At 43.3% G+C, this 26,841-nt stretch overlaps 1 protein-coding gene across 1 annotated transcript in view; it reads left to right on the top strand.

The window, feature by feature from the left end:
• Window positions 1-26,841, top strand: part of USP4 (ubiquitin specific peptidase 4) — a 789,752-nt gene that overhangs the window by 150,509 nt on the left and 612,402 nt on the right. Inside the window, exon 4 of the mRNA XM_069206879.1 lies at window positions 10,142-10,268. Within this exon, the coding sequence (XP_069062980.1) occupies window positions 10,142-10,268 (127 nt within the window). The remainder of the gene's footprint in view (window positions 1-10,141; window positions 10,269-26,841) is intronic.

Genomic DNA, 26,841 nt, shown 5'->3' with positions numbered 1-26,841 from the left:
CAACAGCACACAGTGGACATCCTACACAACCTAGAATTCACAATCAATTGCCAAAAATCTCATCTGCAACCAGCACAAATACAACAGTATCTGGGAGCAGTTCTGAACACTCAATCAGCATTATCATACCCAAACTCACTGAGAATTCAAGCTTTCCACAATCTCATATCATCTAAAATACAATCACACTTGCACATTAAGGTTCATCATGAAACTCTTGGTAATTATAGCATCATGCATAGCAATAGTACCTAGTGCACGTCTAAACATGAGACCGCTACAACAGTGTCTCTTGCAACCATGGTCTCAAGCACAGGCTCAACTTCAGGATCTAGTGTTGTTGGACCGCCAACCTTAGCGCACTCTGCAATGGTGGAATCACACCAACTTATTAAAAGGGCGGCCATTTCAGAACCTGTCTCACAAACCATAATCCCAACTGATGCATCAATGTTAGGTTGGGGAACCCATCACAACAACCGTACCATACAAGGGGAATGGGACTCAATTCAACAAACTTATCACATAAACCATTTGGAATTGCTAGCAGTGTTTCTAGCACTGAAAGCTTTCCAACCACAGATCACACACAACAGTGTTAATAAGGGCAGACAACATGACCACAATGTATTATCTGAAAAAAACAAGGGAGGGGGAGGGTGGGGGGCACAGATCTCAATTGTCCCTTCTAACACAGACAGTTTGGAAATGGGCAATTCACAATCACATTCAACTAATAGAGTATTTCCCGGGGATACACAAGCAACTAGCGGAACTCTGAAGCAGGACGCAGCAACAAATACATGAATGGGAGATTCACCCACAGGTGATTCAATAATACATCCAAATGTGGGGAACCCCAGACATAGACCTCTTCGCCACAAGCAAAAACTCTAAATGTCCAAACTTCGTATCCAGGTACTCACACCCTTAATCCAAGGGCAATACTGTATGGATCAGTTGGTCAGGGGTATTTGTGTACACTTCTATCCCTCCCTCTCCCAAAAAAGTCTGTTGCTGGTCAACAGGATACGTCAAACCTCCCTCACTATGATACTCGGCTCCCACGAGGGCACGTCAACACTGGTACACAACACTGTTGGATCTGTCTGTAGTAACACACATCACAAGCTTCCAAACAGACCAGACCTATTGACTCAGTACAAAGGTCAAATCAGGCATCTCAATCCCAGAATGCTCAACCTGGCGATTTGGCTCCTGAGGTCGTTGAGTTTGGATATCTACAGCTTTCAACAGAATGTATGGATATTCTAAAGGAAGCACGCAAACCTACAACCAGACCGTGTTATGCAGCTAAATGGGAACGTTTTGTATATTATTGTCAACCCAAAAACATGAATCCACTTAAAGCATCAGTACAGAATATGGTCTGTTATTTGCTTTATTTACAAAAAGCAAATCTTTCTTACTCATCTATTAAAATACATTTAACAGCAATACCTGGCTACCTCCAGACAGCATACTTCTTTGTTTATGATTTCTGTTATAAAAGCTTTTATGGAAGGCCTTAAAAGAATTATTCCACCTAGAGCTCCACCAGCTCCTGCCGGGAATCTTAACATCGTGCTCACAAAGCCTATGGGTCCACCATTTGAGCACATGCATTCTTGCACTCTCCAATTTCTGTCATGGACAGTTGCTTTCTTAGTAGCAATTACTTCCTTAACAAGAGTTAGTGAAATTTGGGCATTCACTTTAGAAGAACCTTTCTTCCAAATTCATAAAAATAAAATAGTACTTAGAACAAACCCAAAATTCCTACCTAAGGTAGTTTAATCATTTCACATCAGTCAGTCGGTGGAACTGCCAGTCTTCTTTCCATAGTCAGATTCAGTTGCTGAAAGAGGTCTTCACACCCTTGATGTTAAAAGAGCTCTTATGTATTATGTAGATAGAACAAAAGATTTCAGGAAATCTAAACAACTTTTTTGTGGCCTTGCAACAACCTCATAAGGGTAATACTAAATCAAAACAAGGATTAGCCAGATGGATAGTATATTGCATTCAAACTTGCTATCTTAAGGCTAAAAGACAGTTATTAGTAACTCCTAAAGCACATTCTGCTAGAAAGAAGGGAGCTTCAATGGCATTCTTAGGAAATATACCAATGCAGATAAATGCAAAGCAGCCACAGGGCCCAGACAACACATTTACTAAACACTACTGTGTGGATCTTTTATCTCCCCAACAAGCAAATGTTGGACAAGCAGTGCCTAACACACTATTTCAAGCAACACAAACTCCTATAGGCTAGCCACTGCTTTTCAGTCTGTGCAAAGCATGTGTATCTACAGCTACACATGCCATCAAATGGATAATGTTACTTGCCCAGTAGACATCTGTTCGTGGCATGTAGTGCTGCAGATTCGCATGCTCCCTCCCTCCTCACCGGAAGCCTGTAGTCGCTGTAATATTTTCTTTATGTAAATATGTATATACACTGCATGGACATTATTTATATATTACATTTCTACACTCTTTACTTCACCCTCCTGCGGGAAAACCATCTAATAAAGGACTTAATGCCCGTGCGCACGATCACTGAGAGGATGAGTCACTCGATCTCATGACTCGAAAACCTTCTTCGAAGAAAAACTACTTGTAAAACTCCAAGCCCAACACTAGATGGCAGACATTTGCAAAGCATGTGAATCGGCAGCACTATATGCCACAAACAGATGTCTACTGGGTACCCCCTCCCCCCCCCCCCCAAAAATACCTCCATGCCATTATTATAGAGGAAGTAGGGCTGTGGGAGTTGTCCTAATGCTAGAGGCAGTAATTGAGTTAGCAGCTGCTGTGAAACAGAAAGTAGCACCTGTTGGACATTTTTAAGCACTAGATATCCTCTGTGTGAGGCTCATCCTGTACCAAGGATTAGAATACTCCCCCATCATCAGTTTTAAGACATTCTTGATCAGGAGTATTCTCATTCTTGGTACAGATGCTAAATCTTCCAATAGATGCTGTTCCACAGCAGCTGACATCATAACTGCAGACTAAGCTGTCTCTAGCATTTGGCCAGCACTCGTGAGTCTACTTCCTCTATGGTGATGTCATAGGGCACAATGGTCTTGGATCAATGACTATGCTGTGGTAGATCTTGTTCTCCAAAAGGAGTCTCCACATTGACAGACACCATACTTAATCAGAGTCTAGGAGTAGACCAGGCCCTGACACTCCAGGTAACAGACATGAAGACATGAGAATAAAAATATGTATAGGGATGCGATGGGGGCAGGGCAAGAAATCTGCCACTGACTGGAAAAGCTCTCTAGGAATCTCACCGGCGTAGTGTATGCATCAGTGAGCAGTATTAGAGCCTTCATCCTACAGCACCCAAAGGTACAATAAAAGATTTAGGCCCTTCCCGTTACCTCTATCTTCCCTTGTCAGATCTCATGCACACACAGATTAAATGATGAAAGTAAGGGTTCCGTGAAGTTTCAATCTCAAATCTATGCATATTTCTTGTAGAAAAATTGTAAAAAGGTGCAAAGTTCCTTATGTTTCGGCTTTCACTTGATAATTAGTATTTGGGTGCCACTTTTATTATTGCGTAACTTTTTTTCGAAAGAAAGTCTTTCTGCATATGAAACACTATAGTGAACATTTTTGGTTAGTTTTTTGGCACTTTTGTAAAAATGCTTATCTTTTTTTTTTTTTTTTTTTTTCCTAATACTTTGCCATTTGGGGTATCGTCCCTTGCAAGACTGTCGACCTTGAGAAAAACTTAGCAAGCCAACACATATCCACTTTCTTAGAAAATTCTAGAAAAGATAACACATTGAGTTTCAGTACCTTAAGAAAACTCACTAAAAAATAAATTGCATGGGTATGCTATAAGAAAAAGTTAAAAATTACTCAAAGGCCAGTAATAAGGAATTTTATATAATTCTGGTTAACAAAAGGTTTTCACACCCCAAAGGAGAATGACGTTTTTGAGAAAAGAATAATTCCTAATAGTACAATTTAGTCACATGGTGAGCATTCACTGACTAATACGTTTTAAACACTTTATTGACAAAAGGAGCAGCATCATTCACAGGCAGAGGAAGCCAGCAGCAGTTAGACCGACTGAGAAAGTCCCAAACAACTACCAGACATTAACTCATCACTTTTAACTCCTCTGCTCAATTGCCTGTGAAATGCATCATAGCCAACTACCTATAAGCATGGAATAGTTTAGGAAATGACAAGTATGTATTGGATATTGTAGAGAATAGCTCTAGAATCATTTTTTCCAATCTTTCTGCCCTGGTATTCCACTAAACATGTTGAGGTACACTGTCTTGGTTAGACTGGTAGGAAGTACTCACCAGGACACAAAGAAAAAGTGCCAAAACATTTTTTGGTCAGTAAGCAAGGTTCATAATAGGAATTTGATTCATACAGATTTAGAAGAAAAGTTCAGCATTCTTGCTCATCAGATTTACACCTAACAGGGGAATGGATGTATACTGTTGATTTATAGGACACATTCCTTCATATACCAGTTTGTCAAAAACTGAAAAGTTATGTCTCTTAAGGTCTGCTGTCAGCATTTCCACTACAATGTTCTACCGTTCAGCTCAAAGTGGGGCCCTTGTGTTTGGCAGTGATGGCAACTTTCATGATTCCAAGGGCCGTTTGGCTACCCAGACTTAGAAGAAAGGTTGATCGAAGTGCAGGCTTCTCGGAAGGCTATGTAAGATTTGCAGAGTAGTTTCCATCTTCCAGGTTTATTGGTGCTTCAGATAAACTTTGACAAACCTATAAACCATACAAACAGTCCTGGATACATAGATCATAGAAGTGTATCCTTCAGAAGACAGGGTGTCTTTTATAATTCTCAGTTCCTTTAGTAGATCTACTTTCTTTTCCAGCTCTTTAACTTTTTAATCTTTATTATTCAGAAGGCTCATCCTTAAGAAGTATCTAAATCAAGAATGTCCACTGTATTTTAAGGAGGACCAATTCTGTGCATTTTGTGATATCCATTTTCAAAATGTCATACAATTTATATGACAACATATCCCAAAATTTTGTCTGACGTTGACCTAGGTTAGATGCCTCTAAACTAGACGTTTGTTAGTGCTAGAATACAAATTGAGATAATCAACTGTCTCTTTTTAGCTCTTCAGTCATTTCGGTGGTGATGTTGGAAGAAAAAGGCTCACCCTTTCAAGATTTCATCTCATAACTTGCTTGAATAAGCATTTGAATATTTTACCTTTGAATATATTGCACACACTCCTGGCTTGGAATCTCCACATAAATGATTTATCTCCCAGATCTTGAACATACCAAGGGGTACTTAGTACACAATCATCCCCGGAAATAATATGTTTTAAAAGGGCTTGGGAATATCCCTAGGAAACACTGGGCCTCCATTTGTTTGACACAGAAAGAAACTCCAAATGCCTAGGCTGCATCTCAATTTTCCTATGGCACAAATTCCGTGAAATTGAAACTTGGTACACTAGTCAAAAGTATTTTTCCACTCATGTATGCCAGTCCTTCTCCTTTCCAAAGTCACCATCAAGCTGATGTTAAGAAAGATTCTTCGTTCTTCTGGGTAGTATATATGCTGATTCCTGAAGAGAAAGGGCAGCCACTGCTGCTAGCAAAAGTGACTCAGTTTCAGAAATTTGCACCAGGCAATCTGAAGGTCTGTCGCACATTAGACAAACACTGCATTGACTCGGACTCTTGAGCAGAGACGTGCATGTTGTTTTCTTCCTATCCTCCTCTAGTTTTCCATGTTTTGAGATCTCCCAGCTCCAGGTATGAGATTGCTCCTCTGTTCCAGTTTTAATGAATATTGAACCATCCCACTATAAAGGAACTTATGTTATTGTAATCCTAGTTCTGCCATAAGGGTATTTTCATTTTGTCTTTGAATTAATGAAGCAGTCATCCTTGTCCCCTTAAAAGCAGAAGCATTGTTGGTTTTTGGTGCCTTGGAATATTACTCAAAATTGCCTCTCAAAGGTGAACTACTTGACTGATTCTGTTGAAGATTCTACAACAGTGGAGCTACTAATATCCTTATGGGGCAGTGGCACAACGTATTGGAGAGGGAATGGCCAAGAAACCCTTGTCTTGGTTGTTCTCCTTTTTGTGTGTGTTTGTATATGGGTGGCAGGGTAGAGGGACAGGGGTATGGTTTTAAAATGGGGTTGTTCACCAGAATCTTTCCTTTGTGTGATGAGTGCTTTGGCTCCTTGGATCCCTTTCTTCGTCTCCCCATGCCAAAGTCTATATTGTAGTATTGTAATAGTATTTATATAGCACTTATTACCCCGGACGAGGCATCGAAATGCTTTTCGGCAAGTAGCACGCTACTGTGGAACCCAAGAGGAATTAGTGGTGGATTAGTATAAGGAAATATGAGTTCAGTTTTAATATTTTTATGAGTTAATTTGAGCAGAGGATATGTGTGAGGTTATTAGTTGGATTGACTAGAGTAATGGAGGGATAGAGGAGGGAAGTATCCAGAAGTGTTAATTGGGTGTTTGTAGTAATAGGATGGGGTTTGGGATGAGTAAAGGAGAGAGGGAAGAGTCTGTGGAAAGGGTCAGGGAGAAAATAGTAGCAGGAGGGGTTTTGGATGAGTCAAGGTGAGATAAATAAGGGAGAATTTATTAGGGTTGTTTGGGAGATCATGGTAGTAAAGTGAGGTTTGGGTGAGCTAGATGTGGAAGAGGAGAGAAGAGCTTCGGCAGGGTTATTTTGGAGATGAAAGAAGTAGAGTGGGTTTGGGATGAGTCAGACTGGGGATGGGGGATAGATTGAGAGACATCACATGGTGATGGGTAGACACAGTAAAGCTTACAAGAGAGTACATTTATATTATGTTTATATATATATATATACTTTTTTTAATCATTATTTTATTTTTCTTTAATCATTATTTCTTTAATTTTTTTAACTTTAATTTGCTCATTAATAACTTGAGATGTATTTGTAGATTTGTAGTTGTATTTATACACACATGTATACATATTCACACACATACATATTTAATCATGAGTAAATATACATTTGTTAAACAGGTTTAAAACGTATGTGTGTAATTTATTATGACACTGTAGCCATACATATTTCCTAAAGAACTATACTTGTGTAGAATATACACCTATTCAGATTAAAAATATTTATCAACACAGGCATACGCAATCCATTGCTGTTTGAATATGGTGGTTATGAAGGAAAGAACCAACTCTTGAGTAGTCTCCTGAAGACAAGATAGTTTTACTGTGGATCTTATATTTGGGGGTAATGAATTCCATAGTTTGGCTGCTTGAACGGAGAAGGATGTACCGCCTACAGTATTTTTCTTGTGTGGTGGTGTTCTAAGGCGGGGTGCCAATCTTGAGCGGAAGTTTCTTTGTTGAATGTATTCATAGCTTGAGTCTAGCTAGCTAGAAAGAGCCGTAAGAGCAGGAAAAATACAATCTATGAGAGAAGCCAGCATTTCTGGAGGTGCTAAAACCAACAAGTGTAAGTGGTGGATTAACTTAAAAAAATTAGTACCAGATTTATATTGGTGGCCTCTTATCAAGAACTCGTTTTTTTCTTCATTATGTGTAGCTGTGGACCTTGGGCCCTAGCTGAGCCGGCATCTAGGCAAACCTGCACATTTTCCAAAACTAGACAAACAGGGGAGTCCAGGGGTGCATGTCTTGCGTCCGTCCCACAAGGTAATATTACACAGAAGCCCTTGCAAACAACAAACTTAGGGAAGAAACATACATTTTCATCACATTTCTGTGATGGAAAGACATGGAATCTGCTTGGAGCCAAAGGCTTCCTACCACCCTGATGTTGCCACACGTCTCCTGATAGAAACAGTACCCCACTTGTGTGCATAGCCCAAGACAAACAACACAAGGCCTTAAATCACTATGTTGAAAAATAAGCAATAGAGGTGGGTGAGGTATTTGGGGGTCATGCTGTGGCACCACCTTTGCAGACCAACGAAACCAGACATTTTTGAAAACTAGACAACCAAGGGAGTCTGGGGTGGGGTGCCTTGCATGAATCCCTCGTGGTTTTCTTACCCACAAAGCTTTACAAACATCAAACTCTGACTGATATCACACATTTACCTTCCATTTCTATGATGGAAAGTTCCAGAATCAGGAGGAATCCACAAAATTCCTACCACTCTGCATTACCTGACTTGTGCCAATAAAAATGCTACTCCACTTGTGTGGCCGGGCCCAGTGCTCGCTACAGGAACGTCTCAAACCAAGGTCAAAGGGAGACCTCACCAGGGGACTCCGACTGACCGTGGTCTGATCCAATTCCGCCAAAGGCACTAGACCCACACATGCAAGTGAGGCACCATTTTTGTGAGGAGATTTGGGGGAAAGCCGGCTGGAAGAATGTTTGTGGCTACCCACAGATTACAGAACTCTTCATCACAGAAATGTGTGGAAAATGTATTTCATTAGCCAAATTTTGAGATCTGCAAGGGATTCTGGGTAAAAAAAAACAAAACAAAAACAGGGTGAGACCAACACAAGTCAGCCCACCCTGGATATCCATAGGTGTCTAGTTTTAAAAATGTACAGGTCGGCTAGGTTTCTCTAGGCTGAGCTAGGGACCAAAACCTAGAGCTACCCTCCTTGTCAGTTTTCAGTGGAAAAATGTGATGAGTCCATGTTGTGTTTTGGGGTGTTTCCTGTTGCCATTTTTTTGTCTGGATATTTGGGGGAATGCCGGGTGGATGGAAGCCCCTGGCTCCCCACAGGTCCCAGAACTTTCCATCACAGAAATATGAGGAAGAACAAGTTACTTACTTTCAGTAACACTTTATCTGGTAGAGACTAGCTGCAGATTCCCCACCTTTGAACTCTCCCCAGAGATCAGACCAGATCGGGAAGATCCTTCGTGAGCAGCACCCCAGTGTGCCAGCAGGTGGCTTCGATCCACAGTCTGTCATCTGCGATGTCTGCGCTGGAAGTGGCGTTGTACCACCTATCATAGGCGTCACCCTGGTGCACTGATGAACAAGTTAGTTACCTTCGGTAACGCCCTATCTGTTAGAGACAATATCTAGCCGCAGATTCCTTACCTTTGAATTCTTCCCAGACATTAGACTGGACCCAGAAGGTTTTTTAGGTGAGTTCCCCTGCACGCAGTAGGTGGCATCTGTTGGCTCCACGTGGAGTCCGCTTTACCTATATAGGTGCCACCTCGGCACGCTGACGTCCGTTACTTTTTATGACCTTTCCATGCCTGAAGCGCTGACTCATGAAGACTACTGACACTGGTGTGTACAGACTGGAGCACTGAAGGGGATCTTCCCTGACCCTAGAAATATGTACGAAGAGTGGGGAGGATGGGTGGGTCAGTAAGGAACCTGGAGCATGATATTGTCTCTACCAGATAATGCGTTAAGGAAGGTAAGGAACTTATTCATATGATAGACACTTCTAGCTGCAGACTCCTTACCTTTGACTAGATACCCAAACAATACCATCACCAGTGTGGGGCTGGGGTCTGCGGACATTTTAAAACTAGCAAGCCCTGTAATGCAGCACAGCTAGATAAACACTTAAGAACTAGCCCTTTAAGTAGACAAAAAACACTTCTCTGGCTACCACCCCATAACTTAAGTTTTAATCCGTATGATTTCTGGATTCAGAAACATATTGTCAGATTGGGAAACGAGCAAATCTACAGTTTTACCATCTTGTAACATCTATAAAGGGAATTTTGGTACTGCATGTGAGAGCTTTATTGTTACTCTCGGTTCCAACCCCAATTATTTCTGGTTAAGGCTATACCTGATGCCTATTGAAAGTTAAATGCTTCTCATTTAAATAATCCGATGATAATCAAAACTTATAACTAATAGTCTAGTTGAAGCTACTTTTTGAGGTAACAAGATCTATTTCTGAAGTCGGAGAAAATAGCGGTCAGCTTTCTGAAGAGAAGGAAAAAAAAAATAGAATTTAGGACTAACTACCTTGGAGTCAGGGGCTGGCTGGTAATGGCAAAATGGTTGTATGCATTGTCGAACAAAGGCCTGTGCTTCAGGCTGAAATGAAAGTTCTTTGAGTATGCATTTGTTTTTTTGGCACTTTTCACCAACATTATTGTTAAGTTAAATGCCCTTTTGTTGTAGGTTATAGAGCATGGGCTTTTCGTGAAACACTGCAAAGTAGAAGTCTACTTGCTGGAGTTGAAGCTGTGTGAAAACAGTGACTCAGATAATTTGAAGACTCATCAGTTCAGTAAAGCAGATACAATAGGTGAGATGCCAAGATATTTTGCTATGTATTTGAGAGTATGTACGTGTACTAAACTATGTTGATCCATATATTTTTCCAACAAAATATTTAGAATGTTTATTGTTAGAAACGGGGTCTCTAGTTGGCGGTGGTTTGCACCCTGTCCATGTAGGACACCTTCACTATAGTGTGATTAAGGGAGCCACACAGCTAGGACAACCCCTGCTCACACCCTTGGTAGCTTGGCACGGGAATCAGGCTTATCTCCGTGGCAATGTGTAAATTATTTGTAGACACACACTAACACACGCACAGTAACACTGTGAAAAAACTGCAAAAGGACTCCACAAAAACGAAGTGCTGCAAGCGTATTTCAAATCGAGGTGTTTCATCAGCCATGCCTGTTAGTAGAAGCAGGAAATAAATGTCCAGACTGCTCCTCCAGGGACAATCAACCAAGATCAAAGGAGAATGCCAATTTATTATAGGCTGATAAGGGAAGTTTCTTTCGGCATTCCAACCCCCGGATTCTGTTGATCCCAGCTGTGTTGATAAAACTGTGCCATTGCAAAGCCAGAATGATCGTAAGCCATTTTGTCCTAGTTCCTAACATGTATGAATTGCAACAGTGCAATGATACTCTTGTATGGGGTGCCTGTATTACAAAGCCAGTAGTGGCTACCAGACCTTTTTATATTTAATCCGCCACATAGGAAGCTTCCTTGAAGACAAAGATTCCTCTGCAGGTTTAGTGTCCAGATCATGCATCCATTCCCGTTTAACTTGGCGGCCTGGCTTCTCAATTCCTACAATATTAGCATTTGAAGTTGCCACGGCATTGTATGAACATTTTAAGTGAAGCAAAGTGTCCTTATACATATTTAAATGGAAGTAGTTCTTCATCTAGTGTACCCAAAACAACTAAGATCGCTCCAAATTTTAGGAAGATGTGATTCCCTACCTTCTACTTCTAGCTTGGTCTGAACTGCCTGTTGAGAAAAAGTTCTGGAAAGGTATTTGAGAAATATTTCCTACTACTAGATCCTCATCTCCACTTTGGGAGTTAAACATTGTTTTTTCCAAGTTAATAGGTCCCACCTTTGAGCTTATACATAAGAAATTGTTACAACATTCGACACATAAATCTGCCTTTTTTATAGCTATTACCTTAACTGTCAGAGTGAGTAAGATTCAGACATTGTGTTCACAGGAACCTTACACTGTGTTCCATAAGAACAAGGTGGTCATAGGAACTCTTCTATACCCCCAACCCCCCAAGTTGGTTTCAGTTTTTCACTTCAATCAGGCCATTTCTGTACCAACTTTCTTTCCGAATACATCAACTCCGGCGGAAAGAGCGATTCCCATCTAAAATGTGAAGAGGGCTTTACATTTCTTTTTAGACAGTAGAGAAGAAAAGATGCTAAGCAGTCTGATTGTTTGTTCATTAACTATTGTCATGTAAGAACTAGTCTACCTTCACCAAAGCAGTCCATCTCAAAATTGAAGGAGTCTTGTATGTTACTTTGCCACCAGTTAGTCAATAATTCTTTTCCAGGTAGACCATTCAACCAGGGGATTAGCTGCTACCACCGCTCTGAGAAATGTCCTCATTTCAGAGAGAATACTGTTACATGGATGCCCATCCATAAGTTCACAGGACAATATTGTCTTGATTCGGACTTCGGGGAGGATGTCCAGATATGTCGGACTTCTTTGAGGAATCCAAGTGATGTTTTATGTCACCCTTTCTGGCCTTTTATAATTGTATGAGCATCCTCTATTAGTCTTTACCTGTGACTATTGGTGGAGATTCCCTGAAGGAAAAAGCAAAGTTCCTTACCTTTAATCCAAGTTCTCTTCCAGTGGAATCCTCGTCAAAGTCCTAAACCACTGTCAACTTCCCTCGACAAGTGAGCATACAGCGTATTTCTCATACTGTGACCTGTGGGGCGTGATGAGATACAGCGGGGCGGGTGACTCGTTTAATGGTCTGTAAAAGATGTTTCAGGTCACCTTATTCTGAATTAGTGACTATATGGTTTAAATGGCTTCTATTTAAAAATATATATATATTTTGTAAGTTTTGGGCAATCAATTTTAGCCTGTTCGAACAGGACAGTTATTTTTCTCTGTTTTTAAAGCACTTTTCCTTTTGAATATCTTTGTGCAAATCCATAGGGATAGATTTATTGTTAATAAAGTGCCCTGGGATCCCGTTGGTGGAACATTTCAGTGCTTATGATTTTAATAAGGAATCCTGTGAAGGAGAACTAGGATTTCAGATACGCCTTTTCTTTTCCTGATATTGATGTCAGTCTGTTTGGGAATTCACATAACTAAAGTTTGTGCTTGGATAATATGTGAATACTGTTGAAGTTCTGCTTTCACTTCATCAGTGAAGGGTCTAACTTCAGATATTTATCACTGCTAAGCTTTTTCTCATGATTCCACCGTTGGACCCCTGTCTCCAAAAATCTGCCAGTGGACAACTCATGCTACACACAGTGTTTTAGTATGCACAGTGAGGGATTGTTGCAGAGCCTGGCCTTTAGCCAGACCCTCTTCCCAAATTCCAAGCCCTTACCCAGTGAAAAGACCACCACTGCTATGCAAGGGCTTTTGGCGTGCGCAGTGGTGGTTGACTGCATGCCCCATGCTCTTTGACCCACTCCTTTGCCATATTATTTATATATGTTTCTGTCTGTCATGTATTTGACTTTCGGGATATTAAAAAGAGTCGCTAATATCCGATTCCATTTGCTTCCGTCTTTTCATTCACAGCCTCTTTCCAGTTTTGGCACCAAGTTAATTTCATAACTTTTTGATGAGTTTGGATTTCCATCATGTTCCCCCTGATTAGGCCGTACAATAGGATACCTCTGATTCTTATTTTATGGCCTGATATCCATTTAGGGCCACAAGGTATAATTAGGCTATGGACTAGATAGCCATTGGCGCATAAACAAGACAAAGAGCTTTGTGTATATCAGGACTGAGACTGCAGAAATAAAATACATCCGTACCCAAAGAACTATATGTGAAGATAATTTGTTTCTTATCTCTGTTTTTAAAGAAACTGCATACCCCAAACTATGGAGTAATGGATACTAAAACAACAAACAAGTGAGCAATTTCCCTAAAAACTGTGCCCAGTAGACGACTTGGGTTGAGGAATAGATGACTAAGTGTCAGTTAAATGTATTTGAATTGCTTACGGGAGGTCTGAAATTAAAGGAGGTAGCAATCACAGATCACAGGGCTTAAATTGTGGAAGACACAATCTAATTTAACAAAGTATGTTAGATTGTTCACTTTAAATGAGGATGACATGCTCACAGGATTGCTGTTTATGGAATAGGTATTAGTTCTTCTAAAATCTATCGTAGAGATTGTGATGATTTTATTACCACCAAGCATGGAAAAATGTGTCCGGTAAAGCATTGGAAGACTGGAGAATGAAAATCACAAAGGAGTGTCTGAGTTCCGGAATCATAAAAATGGAGACTTACTTACCATTGCAGTGAACAAGACTATCCTTGGTTGAAGCTCATTTGTGTGCTGAACTGAATCAGAATTATGGTTAAATTAAGGTTCCTTCTCGATTACCATGTTGGCAGCTGAATCAGAATCCTGGTTAAATTAAGGTGCAATCTCGAGTACCATGTTGCCTTTTTAGCAGTGGAAATATGACAATTAATTCCTAAGGCCAGGTGGTTTATAAATGTTACCAAATCCCAGAGATTACACATTTTCACACATTTTCCATTGTGTTTTTTTAGCTTTTATTTTGCTGTACTTGACGTAAAAAGTGTTTATTGAAAATACTAACTGAAATAGTCAAATGTTCTGTTTTGGTTGTGAGGAACATTTTTATTAATTTGCAAATAGTAATTACATATGTTTAAATTAGCATAACTAGGCCGCAAATTTAATTTACTAGGCCTTTGTCTATTCGCACTAACTTACATTTTAAAGTTCCTGAGGAAATTGTGGTTTTTAAAGTTGCAGAAACATGTTTCCTATGTGCATGTTTTTTCCTCTTCTTTGTCTTTCCTTTTATTAAAATAGTCGAAATAAGGTTCATTTGATGGTGGTGTTTTCTTGTATTATATGTACCCTGTCGAGATGATATTGTATGTTGCAATAGTCATGGAAGTTGCTGCCTGAGCCACAACTGTATTTCAATTTATTTTTAAATGGCTTAATGTTAAATTTGCCTCAGTAGTGCAATGTAATTTCCTTTCTTTTCAGGTAAAGAGGTTTAATAATAATGATTTAGGTTTTTTATAAAGTAACTCTAGAGGCCCCTGCTCTGTTTAACAAAACATATGGTAACTTATTCGAAAATTCTACCTGCTTAGCTACATAATTAAGAGTTTGTGTCTTCTTGTCCTCAAGTCAACTGTTGGCACAAAGAACTAGTGTAGAACTACTTATTTTATACGTAAGGGAGTGTCTAAATATCAGGTCCGAGAACAGTCCAACAAAGGCTGCTCTGTAGGAAAGGCAGGTAAAGTTTATAAACTCAGATTAGAGTCAGACTCTAAGCGTAAATCAAATAATCAGACAATCGTGTAGTCTGCATTCGTGGAAATGAGTAAAAGTTCTCCAGCAAGTCTGACACGCATATCAACCCTTTATTATTTAAGAGAAGTGAAAAACAATGCACTAGACATGATGTGAAGTTGTATTGTAGGGCTGTGCTAGCAAAGATTCATGGCACAAATCAACCAACATCCCAGAAATTTTGCCACAGACAAAAATTTATACTTCTTAACACAAATTTATCATTTTATAAAAATCCCCAAGCGCCACGCAGGGTCAGGTTAGTTTTGTTTGAGAAATTGCTTTCATGCTCCATTTAGTTGCGCCACGCCCTTCCGTTTGTGGTTCCACAAATCCAGGAAGTGACGACAACAGCCTTTATGCGGCTCCAACTGGCTTTGTTTCCTGTTTTGATGTGCATTAGCTGTGCGAGTCTGGAGCTGCTTTTTGCTGTTTTGACCCAGTGTGGGTTTTGAGCAGATTAAGTCAAATGTCACCTTCTAAGGTCTCTGCGTTTAAGCCCTGTCAGCATTGCAAGATGCTATCTCTCTCCTATCCCATAGCATCTGTACGTCGTGTCTTGTGCCTAACTTTGATGCTTCAGATGTGACTCTTGTACGCCTCAGGTATTTGGAATCAAAATCCTTTCTGGGTCGAGCTTCATAAGAAGACCCCCAAGCAAGAAGTCTCTTGACTGATTGCAATTCAAAAGGGCCTTTTCACAGAAGATAAAGCAAGCTCATCAGATGGACATGTCCCCTTCTTCAAGTATATCGTGCCACTCACTGGACTATTCTATAGAATTTGTGGCCCTATTCCTGAATTTCAATTTCTTACTTGCCCTCCTTTCACAGTTTTCAACAAAACACATAACCCAGGGTATGTTGAGTCCCCTTAGGCCTCTCTCCTCTTTCTAGTCCCTTTTGGCTTCCAAGGGTGAGCCAGACCAGTTGGGCTTGATGCTCCAGGACCAGTGACACCCAGTTTCACGCCTCCACAGGCTCTGGCATTGGAGCTGCTTTCAAAGAAGCCTCTGCCATCCAAGGTGCTGGTCCAGTTGTTTTCAACACTGCTTCTGACCTTTTCCTCCACTCTGCTCTCGTAATTCCAATCAGCACCGCCCCAGATCTTTTGAATCCCAAGTATTTATTCTGGTGGCTAGTGAGAAAGTGAAAGCTTCCTCTGAAGACCATCTTCTTGCTGAGTGCCTTCCACAGACTCTGGAGGTTTGCAAATATGGAAGAACAATGTGGCTTAGACTCAAGTGTGCTGGATATGTCTAGTTGGATCTTAGACACACGGAGGATGAGGATTTGGAGGCTAATCACCTCCTTCCTTATCTCAAGAATGCTGGGCTCTACTTCAAAAAGATCTTCAAAATGCCAGCGTCCTTTATACATTTCCAGATCTTTATATTCCATATCCTTTGGGTCCTACTTTTGATGAAGTTTATTCACTTATGTCTTTTGCTCATAAAGGGGAGGGGGAGCCTGGGGGTGGGAAGGGGTCAGTTACTTGAGCTGTTCCTACTGACCGAGCTGAAGTCCCACATTGTTACAGAAATTCCACAGCAGTGTTTGGTGACACTGGTACCTCTTTTGCTCTTTAACAAAGCAATATTATAACCAGTGTTCGCGCCTGAGAGCGAGATTTTCGGTTGAGGAAGTTCACAGGCCTTCTGTGCAGTGCCATAAGTCTGTGTTGTGTAGTCCAAACTTCTTAGACCCATTTTCCCGAGAAAGTTTGCTAGTTCAAGCCTCTTCAGTAAAACTGAACTCCAGTGCTTTACTTCTGGCCCAGCGGACTGGGATTCAAAAGGTCTTGACTTCATGGGGTGCAAGCTTTTTTTAATTTTTTAATTTTCTTTTTTTTTGTGCTTCTGGTAGACTACTTTTTCATACTATCAACACCTCGTGTCCACACAGAAGGTATGCCGTGCCCTGAGCGAAAAAGCAGTGCTTGCTTTGATTACCCTCCTGGGTCTCCTGAAAAGTATGTCCTTCAAACTGGTAAAGGATTGCTTAGATGTCTCTAAAGAGGTTTTGAAATGTGGCTTAAGTGCGCTGATATGATGGATCATTCTTATTTTAGGTGCTACACCATGCAGACATGCTATAATGTTCTCCTTAGGCTTTTCAGGGGACATCTAGACTCCCTAATGGATATGTATTTTGATGGCCAGATGTTGTTTGATGAGAAAGCATATTCCTCCTTGTGCTAATAAATGTGCTACAGTGCGCTTGCTCGACTGTTCTTTCTGGCCAAGCAGTTGGCAAACCTCTGAGCTGGTCCAGACCCAGCAACAAAGTACCTGGACCTCCGTGGTGCCTACCTCCATTTGTTGATCCTCCCTGCTCACATATGTTGCCTGCATTTCACAATTGGATCACTGCTCTACCAATTGACTGTTCTGTCCTTTGGTCATGCAACTGCTTTGTGAGGCTTCACCAAGGTTATGATTTTGGTGGCTGCTTCCCTCACGACTTCAGGAGTCCATGTATCTTCCAGCTCATTCAAGCTCAGAGTTTGCCATCATTGCTGTAGTCCTGGATATTACATTTGCAAATGTTTTTCATCCACCTCAGAAGATTTTAGATGTTCGGGATAGTATTCTGATGTTTTGGGATCCAACTCCGCTCATGGTTCTGAACATTCTTTGCCTTTTGGCCTTGTGCATCCTGTTATTGCCACATACCAAATGGTGGTTGAGGTCACTTTAGTAGTGTCTGGGAAGACGGTGGTTCATCATAAGGAGAGCTTTTCTGTTTGCCAGGAGACCTATGCTTTTCCAATCTTCTGATATGTCATCCTCTCCATCCTTTGCAGCCACAGTTCGCTGTTTTTCTGAATGCCTTCTTTTTGGGCTGGGGTAATTCTTCGGGAGAGATTACATTTTGAGGTCCCTGTTCAATTGATGACAGCTCAGCAATGAACTGTACGGACACTGTAGTCTTGGGCTTTTTGCCTGGCATTGAATGTGTTCTTTCCATCCATCTGAGGCCATGCAGGCGTAAAGTGAAGCAAGTTCATAGACCCTGTGCTTGGGAGTTCCTGCCATTGAAGTGTGCTATGACCAAAGGTATTTTCCCAGTTGCAGATCATCTGGTAGGTACTCTGAATGTGAATGGTTTAAATATTATTTCGCTGGAGAATCACTAATGGGGGCTCAATCCTTTTGTGATGGATGTGGATTTCTAGCTGGAACTTCTCTGAATGAAGTATTTTGCTAGTACATTAAACAGGAAATTACCCCTGTACTGCACTCTGTACTTTCTAATATGTGGTTACGTGGGGACCCCTTTGATATAGCCTGATTGCTGGGTATGCTTTACGCATTACTCCCTGCCCCCCTCAACTCCACTTTTCATGAAGGTTCTCCAGAAGGGGAAGGATGAATGTCACATAGCAGATCCTGCTCACCCTGTATAGATGAGGAAGTATTGGTGTGCTGAAATGTTGAAATGTCACTTTCGGACTCTACTTCCTCGCACAACAGGATAGATCTTCTCTGCAGGATGGTCTGCTTTTCCACCACAATTCTCAGTTGCTTAGTCTGCATGCATGGATATTTGTTGGTGCCAGTAAGAGGCCTTCATCCTAATGCCAAAGATAGTGGATTTCATCTAACTGCCTGGAATACAACCATCAAGTCTTCTATGTGGGCATGCTGAAGCAAATGTATTACTTGGTGCCAGTAAGGACTTAGCCCATTTGAGGTTTGTTGGTGTGACGTCCTGCCCTTTGCACAACTGGGCTTGGCAGTTTCTACTGTCAAAGGCTGCATTTTTGTCTTTCTGGCCACTGTTTTTTTTTCTTTTTTTTATGGATTACTATGCATGTTCTTACCCACAACCTTCCTGGTTCTGCAGTACTTAAGTATAGTATTGAATTTTCTCATGAGATCGCCATCCAAAATGATGCACATTTCTACAGACTGTCTTCCTGGTTGTGGCTCGCAGAATTGGGGAATTGCAGGTCCTTTTGATGTGGTCACCATTTACTGTCTTCTGCTTAGATGAATTGGTTCTTTCCTTTTGATCTTTTTTTTTTAATACCAGAAGTATATGGATTGGTGTTACTCTTTCATCTCTCTTTGCCTTTCCTCAATCTACCATAGAAGAGGATCCTCTTTTTATGATGGGACCTTAAGTGAGCTGTTTTTCTATTTCGACTGGACACTGTAAGAGTGAATGATCAACTTTTCGTAGGTTTTAGCAGAGCCAGTAAAATCATTATTTTGCATCTGGTCACTCTTTTGCATTAAGGTGTGCAGTGACTTCTCCCTTTCAGAGCCAATAACTGCCCTTTCAGTTCCAAGAAAAACCCTTTTGGGGAGTACGATTGGCAGTGAGGCAAAAAAATATAATAACCAAGGAAGTTCCACCACCTAAGCCACAGCCACCCGCCCCAGTAATTCCCTCGAAGCGATCAGTTCATCCTGTAGTATCCATCGGACACCCAAGGTGGCTGCCATGCAGTTACACTGTACCACCACCTTGTGGGCATTCCATTCAGTTACCCTAAGGAGGGTTGCCCCCCTAACTGGAACCTCAAAACAGTAACATTATATATTAGGCAAAACATGTTCACTTTAGAGTCTCTTGTGGAGGAATTAATGTCCAGCTGTCCCATGGCAAAGGCCCAAAGCATAAGTCACCATCTAGCTTATGCAAGCTTTGCAGCTTATCTGGTGAGTGCCCAGGCCCATCAGCACATAGAGCATATAGGAATGCCCTTGTGTGGACCTTGGTTACCTGCATCATAGGTCATCTTCAGGCAGTGGTGTGATCTTTGGGCCCCAGAGGATGTGGTCCAGCGATGAAAGTGAATCTCCTAAATCTGATCCAGAAACCTACGGAATTGCAGTCCGCAGGAGAGCAAAGTGGTCTGTGCTATGTTGGGAAGCATCTGACACTGCTCAAGCTTGCTCCGCTGCTTCCTGGTCTCGAGATTTCGAATGGGTGGTTCTCAGCTTTGCCCGCTGAGGTTTGAACACCAGTCAATTCCCAGTGCTTGAGTCTTCAGTTGTAGCCTGAGCCAGTCCTTTGGCATGCAGCCACATCCATACATCATCTGGAGAGAGGAAAATGTGAATCTCCTCCCAATCATTTAATCACAACTTCACAGGGAAGAGAAGTTCATATTTGAGATTCAGTTCACAAATGTGTTTAACTTTTTAGTAGGGGCCACGGTGGTGCTGCACTTCTGCTGTGAAATCAGGGTATGCCGTTATCACTGCATTTTTATTTTGCCAAGGTCCATTTGCACAGAACTGCTGCAACAGCTGATCACGGTCCTAGTAGTTGAGAAGGTGTGCTATGAGGGGACGCGGTGGGGCGCCACAGGGAGGCGGTCTGCCAGGTATCTGGTGTGCCTGTTCTGTGGAGAAAAAATGCGGCACCTTGTCTGCTAACAGCCGTCGTCAGCCATTCTTCAAAGAATAATTCCACACTGGGTCCTTAGGCTTGTAAAGGTAAACACAGCAGTCAAATGTTTTTGCACCTAGAACACCCTTCATGTCCTCTGCCATATGACGTAGACTGGTCACATCATGCCCCATCTTCTTCAGTTGCTCCTGCAGTTCCTTCACAGTGGGTTTCATCATGGTCAGGATGGATTTGGTTTTGTCCACCCGATCTGCCAGTTGCAATGATCTTCCTTCAGTAAGTTCACATCAAGCGAGACCGTATTGATCCGGGCCTCCAAGGAGGTTTTATTTTCTAAAATGGCCTGCACGACCTTGTGAAATTGAGTGAAATGAGTGTGAAGAGTAGCCTCTAGGTGGTGTAGAGTATCCAGGGTTCAGTCTGCAGATGTAGCAGAGACCAACAATTCATTACCGTCTTTAGGTTCACTATGATCACATTTGGATTGTGTTGGCCTAGAAGTACTGCAGGGCAGATAAAGAGGGCAAACAGCCACCAGGAGCGTCTGTAGTGCAAAGTGAAGATGTGAAGGTTTGAGCAGTGGAGGCATATCGTACCAAGGACAAAGGAACAGGCAGCACACCAAGGTCCTTGTAGGGGAAGATGCTAGGGAATATCTGATGATGTCAGGTTGTTTTCAACGTAGGCGTGGTGTCGCGGCGTGCCGCATAGGCCAGCAACCTATGATTGCAATTGCTTTCCAAAGGCCTCTTCAGTTGGTGCAGTCAGTAGGGCTGCACCCCTCCAAATGTGAACCTGCACTGCTCTGCACAGGTCTCCCTGCCTGTGACGCAGGACGGTAATGACGTGACATGCAGCACACTTCTCAGTAATCGGGTCTCCCAGTCCAGGAAGTCCTCATGTAAACCACTATCTTCCCCCCCCCCCCCCAAACAAAAAAAAGCCAGCCCAACCAGGTGAGACTAGGCCACAGAGGGGCCCTCGACAGGTGAAGAAAATGGCTTTATAGCCTACAGTGTTCATATACCACCAAGCGCTGAGCCTGAAGCGGCCGGTAGGTAATCCGACAGCGCACTACCTACGTTCATCCTTGGATCCCAGAGGCAGCGATGCCAGGTCAGCGGGCCGCCCAGGTGAAGCAGTGCACTAGTGGAGCTAAGCAGCTGGTGTGTCCCATATGTATTTAGCCAGCCGTGTGCGAGGACTAAGTCATGACACTGCGCACTGCCAGTTGATTTAATGATGCAGATCACACCACAGTCCAGTTACCGTCCAAAGGTGCAGAGGAGGTGCCACCACCTATAAATGTAACCCAAAAGGTATATGTGACTGCAGTATCTGTGTGGCACCGTTGGCCTTCCAAGGCCACTTCTGGTAATGAGCAACAGACAATCAGTGGTGGGCTCACCTCATCTGCTGGCTCCCCCACAATTAAAATCCTCAGCAGGTCTCCCCCAAGAAGGCCTGTGAATGGTTGTCAGAAGAAGTCCAAAAACAAATCCAGGCAGTGTAGCAGGGCTCTGTGGTCACCAGGGTGTCTTCTGATGATCATCAATAATGTAGTGGGGCTGGGCTGCTCACTGGTGGTGCTGCTTCTCCTCAGTCAGGGCAGAGAGGGAAGCAGCGAGGTGGACTGCACCGCATCCCCAATCCTTAAAGGGAATCGCAGCGGGACTCTGGTTGGCCCATTGGAATAGGAGAGTTCAGCAAACTGAACAAGGCATGCAGACACGGGTGAGCAATTACAGAGCCCCCTCAGCCACCAACCGGGCCCCGAGCAGCCTACTGCAGTTAATATCTCAGTGTCCTGGGGGTGTCGTTGCAGGGTGGTGAGGAGCCGCAGCCTCTGGAGTGATGAACCTTGTGTAAGGGGTTAAGTGAACGCTATACTACGAGATGGGTCGATGCGGAATTTACAGAGGATAATTATCGGGCCTGCCCAGGAGCTCTTAAAGCATCCGATGCAACTGCCTTCTTGGCCACGTCCCCTAAGTTGTGCAGTGACTTGGTTTAGAAAGTGCCTTTGGTGTGTGTTTTTTGGGCCGGGCTTAGCTTTTGTTCTGTTTTTATTAAAACAAATAAGTTATTCAAAAATGAAGGAAGGGCCTCTGGATGCCATGCATGCACACCCAGTGAGGCTGTGATGGCTTTTTCTACTCTCAACTAGGGTCTCTTGGTGGCTGTGGGAGGTTCCCTTGCACACCTTACTTGTGATTAGGTTCAGAGCTGCTCACTATTGTGTAAAATGTTTTTTTAATTGTCATCAAAGCACTGAGAAGTCAGTAGCTTTGGACACAGCACCCTCAAGAGTTACAAGATCAGTGCTCATAGTATTATCATAGTATGATCGAGCATTATTATTGGAGGAGGAGGTGAAGTTGCAATTGTTAGAGACAGAGGATTTTTTTAAGTTTAACTAGGTTCCGCTTCAATTAGCGTGGTGTGGAAGACGTTTAAAGCTTTTCTAAGAGGCAGAATCACGAGTCTCACTGTTCTAAGGGATAAGAAGTATAGACTGGAAATGAAGGTGCTGGAAAATAAATTGAATGAGTGTGATCGCGTACAGATAGGTGGTTTAGAATCCTTAGAGCAGTTAGAGCCTCGGAAGTCTCGTTTGAAATTGCAATTAGAGGTGTTGCTACAGTCCAGGTTAAAAAAACGATGGGATGTTAGTAAGTTGGCTCATTTTGAATATGGAGAGAATCCCAGCAAATTGTTGGCCTGGAAGGTTAAGACTGATAGGACAAGAAATGAAATCCGTGAGATCTCCGACCAAACAGGTCAGAGGCAGTTCAGTGCCCAGGATATTATGAAGGTTTTTCAATCTTTTTTTACAGATCTGTATAAAGAGGATACTGTGGTAACAGATGAGGAGGTTCAAAATTGGTTGGAGGCGGATACACTCCCTACAATTTCAGACATAGAGAAGGAAATGATGGATCACAAATTTAGGATGGAAGAGATCAAGTCAGCAATTCCATCATGCAAGGGGGGGGGGGGGGAGGGGTAAAGGATGCGGGCCCAGATGGTATTACAGTTGAATTATATAAAATGTTGGGAGATGCTATCGTCCCAATAAAGTTGGTTTTGTTTGAGGAGATATGATAAGGGGGAGGCGTTACCAGAATCATGGAATAGCGCTATTATCACGGTGGTCTTGAAGCCAGGTAAAAGTCCAGTTAGGTGTGAGTCGTATAGACCAATCTCTTTATTGAACACTGATTATAAAATCTTTGTAAAGTTATTGGCAGAGCGATTAAGCAAAGTGGTGGGTGGTCTCATACATGAAGACCAGAAAGGATTTATGAAGGGGAGGCATTTACACTAATTGACAGGGAGTTTAATAGGGACAATTGACATTGCCACCTCAGTTAGTGTCCCTTTAGCGACAATAATGCTAGATGCTGCAAAGGCATTTGATAGGGTGAACTGGGCTTTTCTTTTCAACATTTTAAAAGAATATGGTTTGGGGGAGAAATTCTGTCGGGTGATGCGTTTAATCTATTCAAAACCTGTGGCTAGGGTTCTGGTAAATGGAAGTTTGACTCCTCGATCCAAATATTAAGCGGGCACGAGACAGGGATGCCCACTCTCGCCACTATTGTTTAACTTATATATCCAACCTCTTGCTAGAAGGATTAGATTAGAGAAGAGAATCCCTCTGTTTGTATATGGGGACTGGGGGAAAAAAAGCCTCCCTCTATGCAGATGATCTGTTAGTTTGTACATCTGATTTACACACAGCTTTACCAGCTCTCTTGGAAATAATTAAAAATTTCGGTAAGGTATCGGGCTATCGGATAAATGCTGATAAGACAGTAATAGTGGCATGGAATCATAGTAAGGGGAATTGGACGATTAACAACAAAATGAGGTATCTTGGTAATAAGATACTTCAAGATATTGAGCAAATGGCAGAGGTGAATCTTACTCTGTTAATGAGGGACTGTTGTAAGCTTATGAAAAATTGGATGTATTTACCTTTATCAATTCTGGGCAGAATTCATTTAGTGAAAATGATAATTTTACCTAAAGTTACTTTTCTATACAATACAATTCCTTTGCTATTTGATAACGTTTTGATTGGCAAATTTCAGCAACAGATAAATTCATTTATCTGGGCACAGAAGGGAGTGAGGATTTCTTGGAAAAAGCTGAGGAGGAAGAGGGAAAAAGGTGGGTTAGCACTACCGGATCTGTTGGTGTATGGTTGGGTGTTTCAACTTAAGAATGTTAGGATTGGGGGGCGTGGCCTGAGCCTCAAGATGGCAGCTGCACCTTAAAGGTGCTCCGGACCCCTCCGTCATCCGCTCGGGAATCGCGCACGAATCGGCCCCACCCGGAGGAGGGACGAGACGGAGAAGGATCGGGGCAACCCCCGGAGCAGAGGAGTTGTGGTCCGGTGCTCGAGGGCCCGGGAGGAGTGAAGAACGGATGGAGCGGCCCGCACGCAAAATGGCGGGCGCTCAGACCGCATAATCGCCACCGGTGAAGCGGCGGCGACCGGAGGCGACCGGCCTGAAGGGGGAAAAAAACAAAGACAGTGCTTAGATCTGATGATGACGGGCAGGCTGGGGAGGAGAGAGGAGGTCCTCGGATTCGGATGCCCCGCGCCCAACTGACAGGTACGGAGAAGACAGAAAGCAGTGAAACCGGGAGGCCTCGACTGGGGAGGGCCCGATCCCCCACGGACGGTGGGAAGTGGCGCTGAATCAGAAGGACGGGGGTGGATGGCGGGGACCTTTTCATCGCTTCCTCATCGCCCCTTTTGTGACCAGGGGCAGGGGGAGAGTGAGTTATCGTCCCCCCCCAACCACCCCCCCCCCCCTTTTTCGTGATGAACAGTCCTCGGCCACAAGGAAATAAAGATCTGAGGTGGACAAGGTGATGAATGGAGCCTTTCGGCAAGGCTGACATAAAGAAAGGCTGAGGCCCATGGGACGAAAGGACGAACTTTGACACACCAGCAGAAGTGAGCACAAGGGCAGAAACGGGAACTCCGGGAGAAACCGAGGAATAAGCGGCAAGGAAATATCCTGCAAGCAGGCCCAACAAGGTAGTTAAATGGGCAAAGATAGGCAAACCCGCCCCGCCGCGGTGCAAACGCGCATTGATCAATTCGCCACGGGGCCCAACGGAGCCTCGAAAGAGGACCGAAAGACCAGCAATAATGACGAGAAACAAACCGGGAACAGCGATCTGGCAACTATTCTTCAAGCAATACACTCCTCCCAAGAGGCGGTGGAGGGCAAAATTGGGGAAGTAAGGGTGGACATGGCCCTGGTGCGCCAGGACCTTCGCAATGCTACAGCGAGGATTGCAGAAGCGGAGTCCAGGATCTCTACGGTGGAAGACGAGCTGGCGACCCTTAAAGCACAGGTATCAACTTTAACAACCCGGACAGCGGAACTATATCGAAGGGCAGAGGATGCCGAAAATAGATCCCGCCGCAACAACCTCAGAATTGTGGGACTGCCCGAAAACACCGCCGCGTCCTCTCTGGCCATATTCCTGGAGGACTGGTTCCGGTATTGGCTGCCCCGGGATCTTCTGACACACTGGTTTGCGATCGAACTTGCCCATCGGGCCCTACAAGCCAGACCCCCACCAGGCTCTCCACCGAGGCCAGTGATCCTTAGACTCTTTAACTTTAGAGACAGGGATGCGATTTTCCAGGCGGCAAGAACAAAAGGAGAGCTGCATTGTGATGGGTCCAAAGTTATGGTGTTTCCTGATTACACTAAAGACGTTCAAACGCAACGCCGTTCGTTTATAGAAATAAAACAAAAACTAAGGGCGATGGAAGTTCCGTACCGTCTCCTCTTCCCGGCCAAGCTAAGGGTGGATCACGGCAACAAGACCCACTTCTTTGAATCCCCAGATCAGGCCTGGAGGTGGCTGACTGAAGAGGTCCCGATGGGTCCTAATGAGGGAGAACGACGGCTGGCACTCTCGGGCCAGCAAAGGAGCAACCGGCAGCGACAGTCACGGAGGTCTCGCCAAAGAACTCGTTCCAGGAGGCGCAGGGAGGGGGGGGGGGGAGATGATCTCGGGCTCCCCTCGAGGATCCACTGAGGAATCAACCCAAAGACAGGGGGTAGAAGTGAGACCGAGAGACAAAGAAATGAACCAGACCCCCCCGGATCCTAGAGAACTGCTCCACGGAACTGTAGATGACCCGGATCTCTCACAGAGTCCAGTGATCTGAGTCCTCCTCCGGAGAGGGGGAGAGAGGAAAGACAGACTTGAAAGGCCAGAGACCAAGGAGAGGGTCGTCAGGCTTGGAGTCAAGCATTACAAACCTAAGCACTTCTTAATCCGAAAAAATGGAGGGGTCCACCAAAGCTCAGACACAAGCAGTTAGCAGCTTGTTATGTTTGGGAACAGGCTGTTGGTATTGGGCGACAGATGCTTCTGGGGTGAAGTATGGGGTGGGTTGGGAGTTGGGGGGCATGTTTGGTTCTTTCCAGCCAGCAGGCTGTTGTTATTGTTCGAAATAGTCAATGTAGGTTTAGGGTCTCTAATACCGGCAGGGAACAATAGTGATAGGACACTCAGACACAGAAAGGATTGGAAGGATCCAGGGGAGAGGCTGCGGGGGCTGGGGCGGGGATGGATGAGAGGGAAAGAATGGGGATGACTCACATAATATCGTGGAA

The sequence above is a fragment of the Pleurodeles waltl genome, chromosome 9 (genome assembly GCF_031143425.1).
Source record: "Pleurodeles waltl isolate 20211129_DDA chromosome 9, aPleWal1.hap1.20221129, whole genome shotgun sequence".
Classification (NCBI taxonomy): Eukaryota; Metazoa; Chordata; class Amphibia; order Caudata; family Salamandridae; genus Pleurodeles; species Pleurodeles waltl.
Note: the sequence above shows the minus strand (reverse complement) of the source record. Positions and strands in the feature narration are given on the sequence as shown.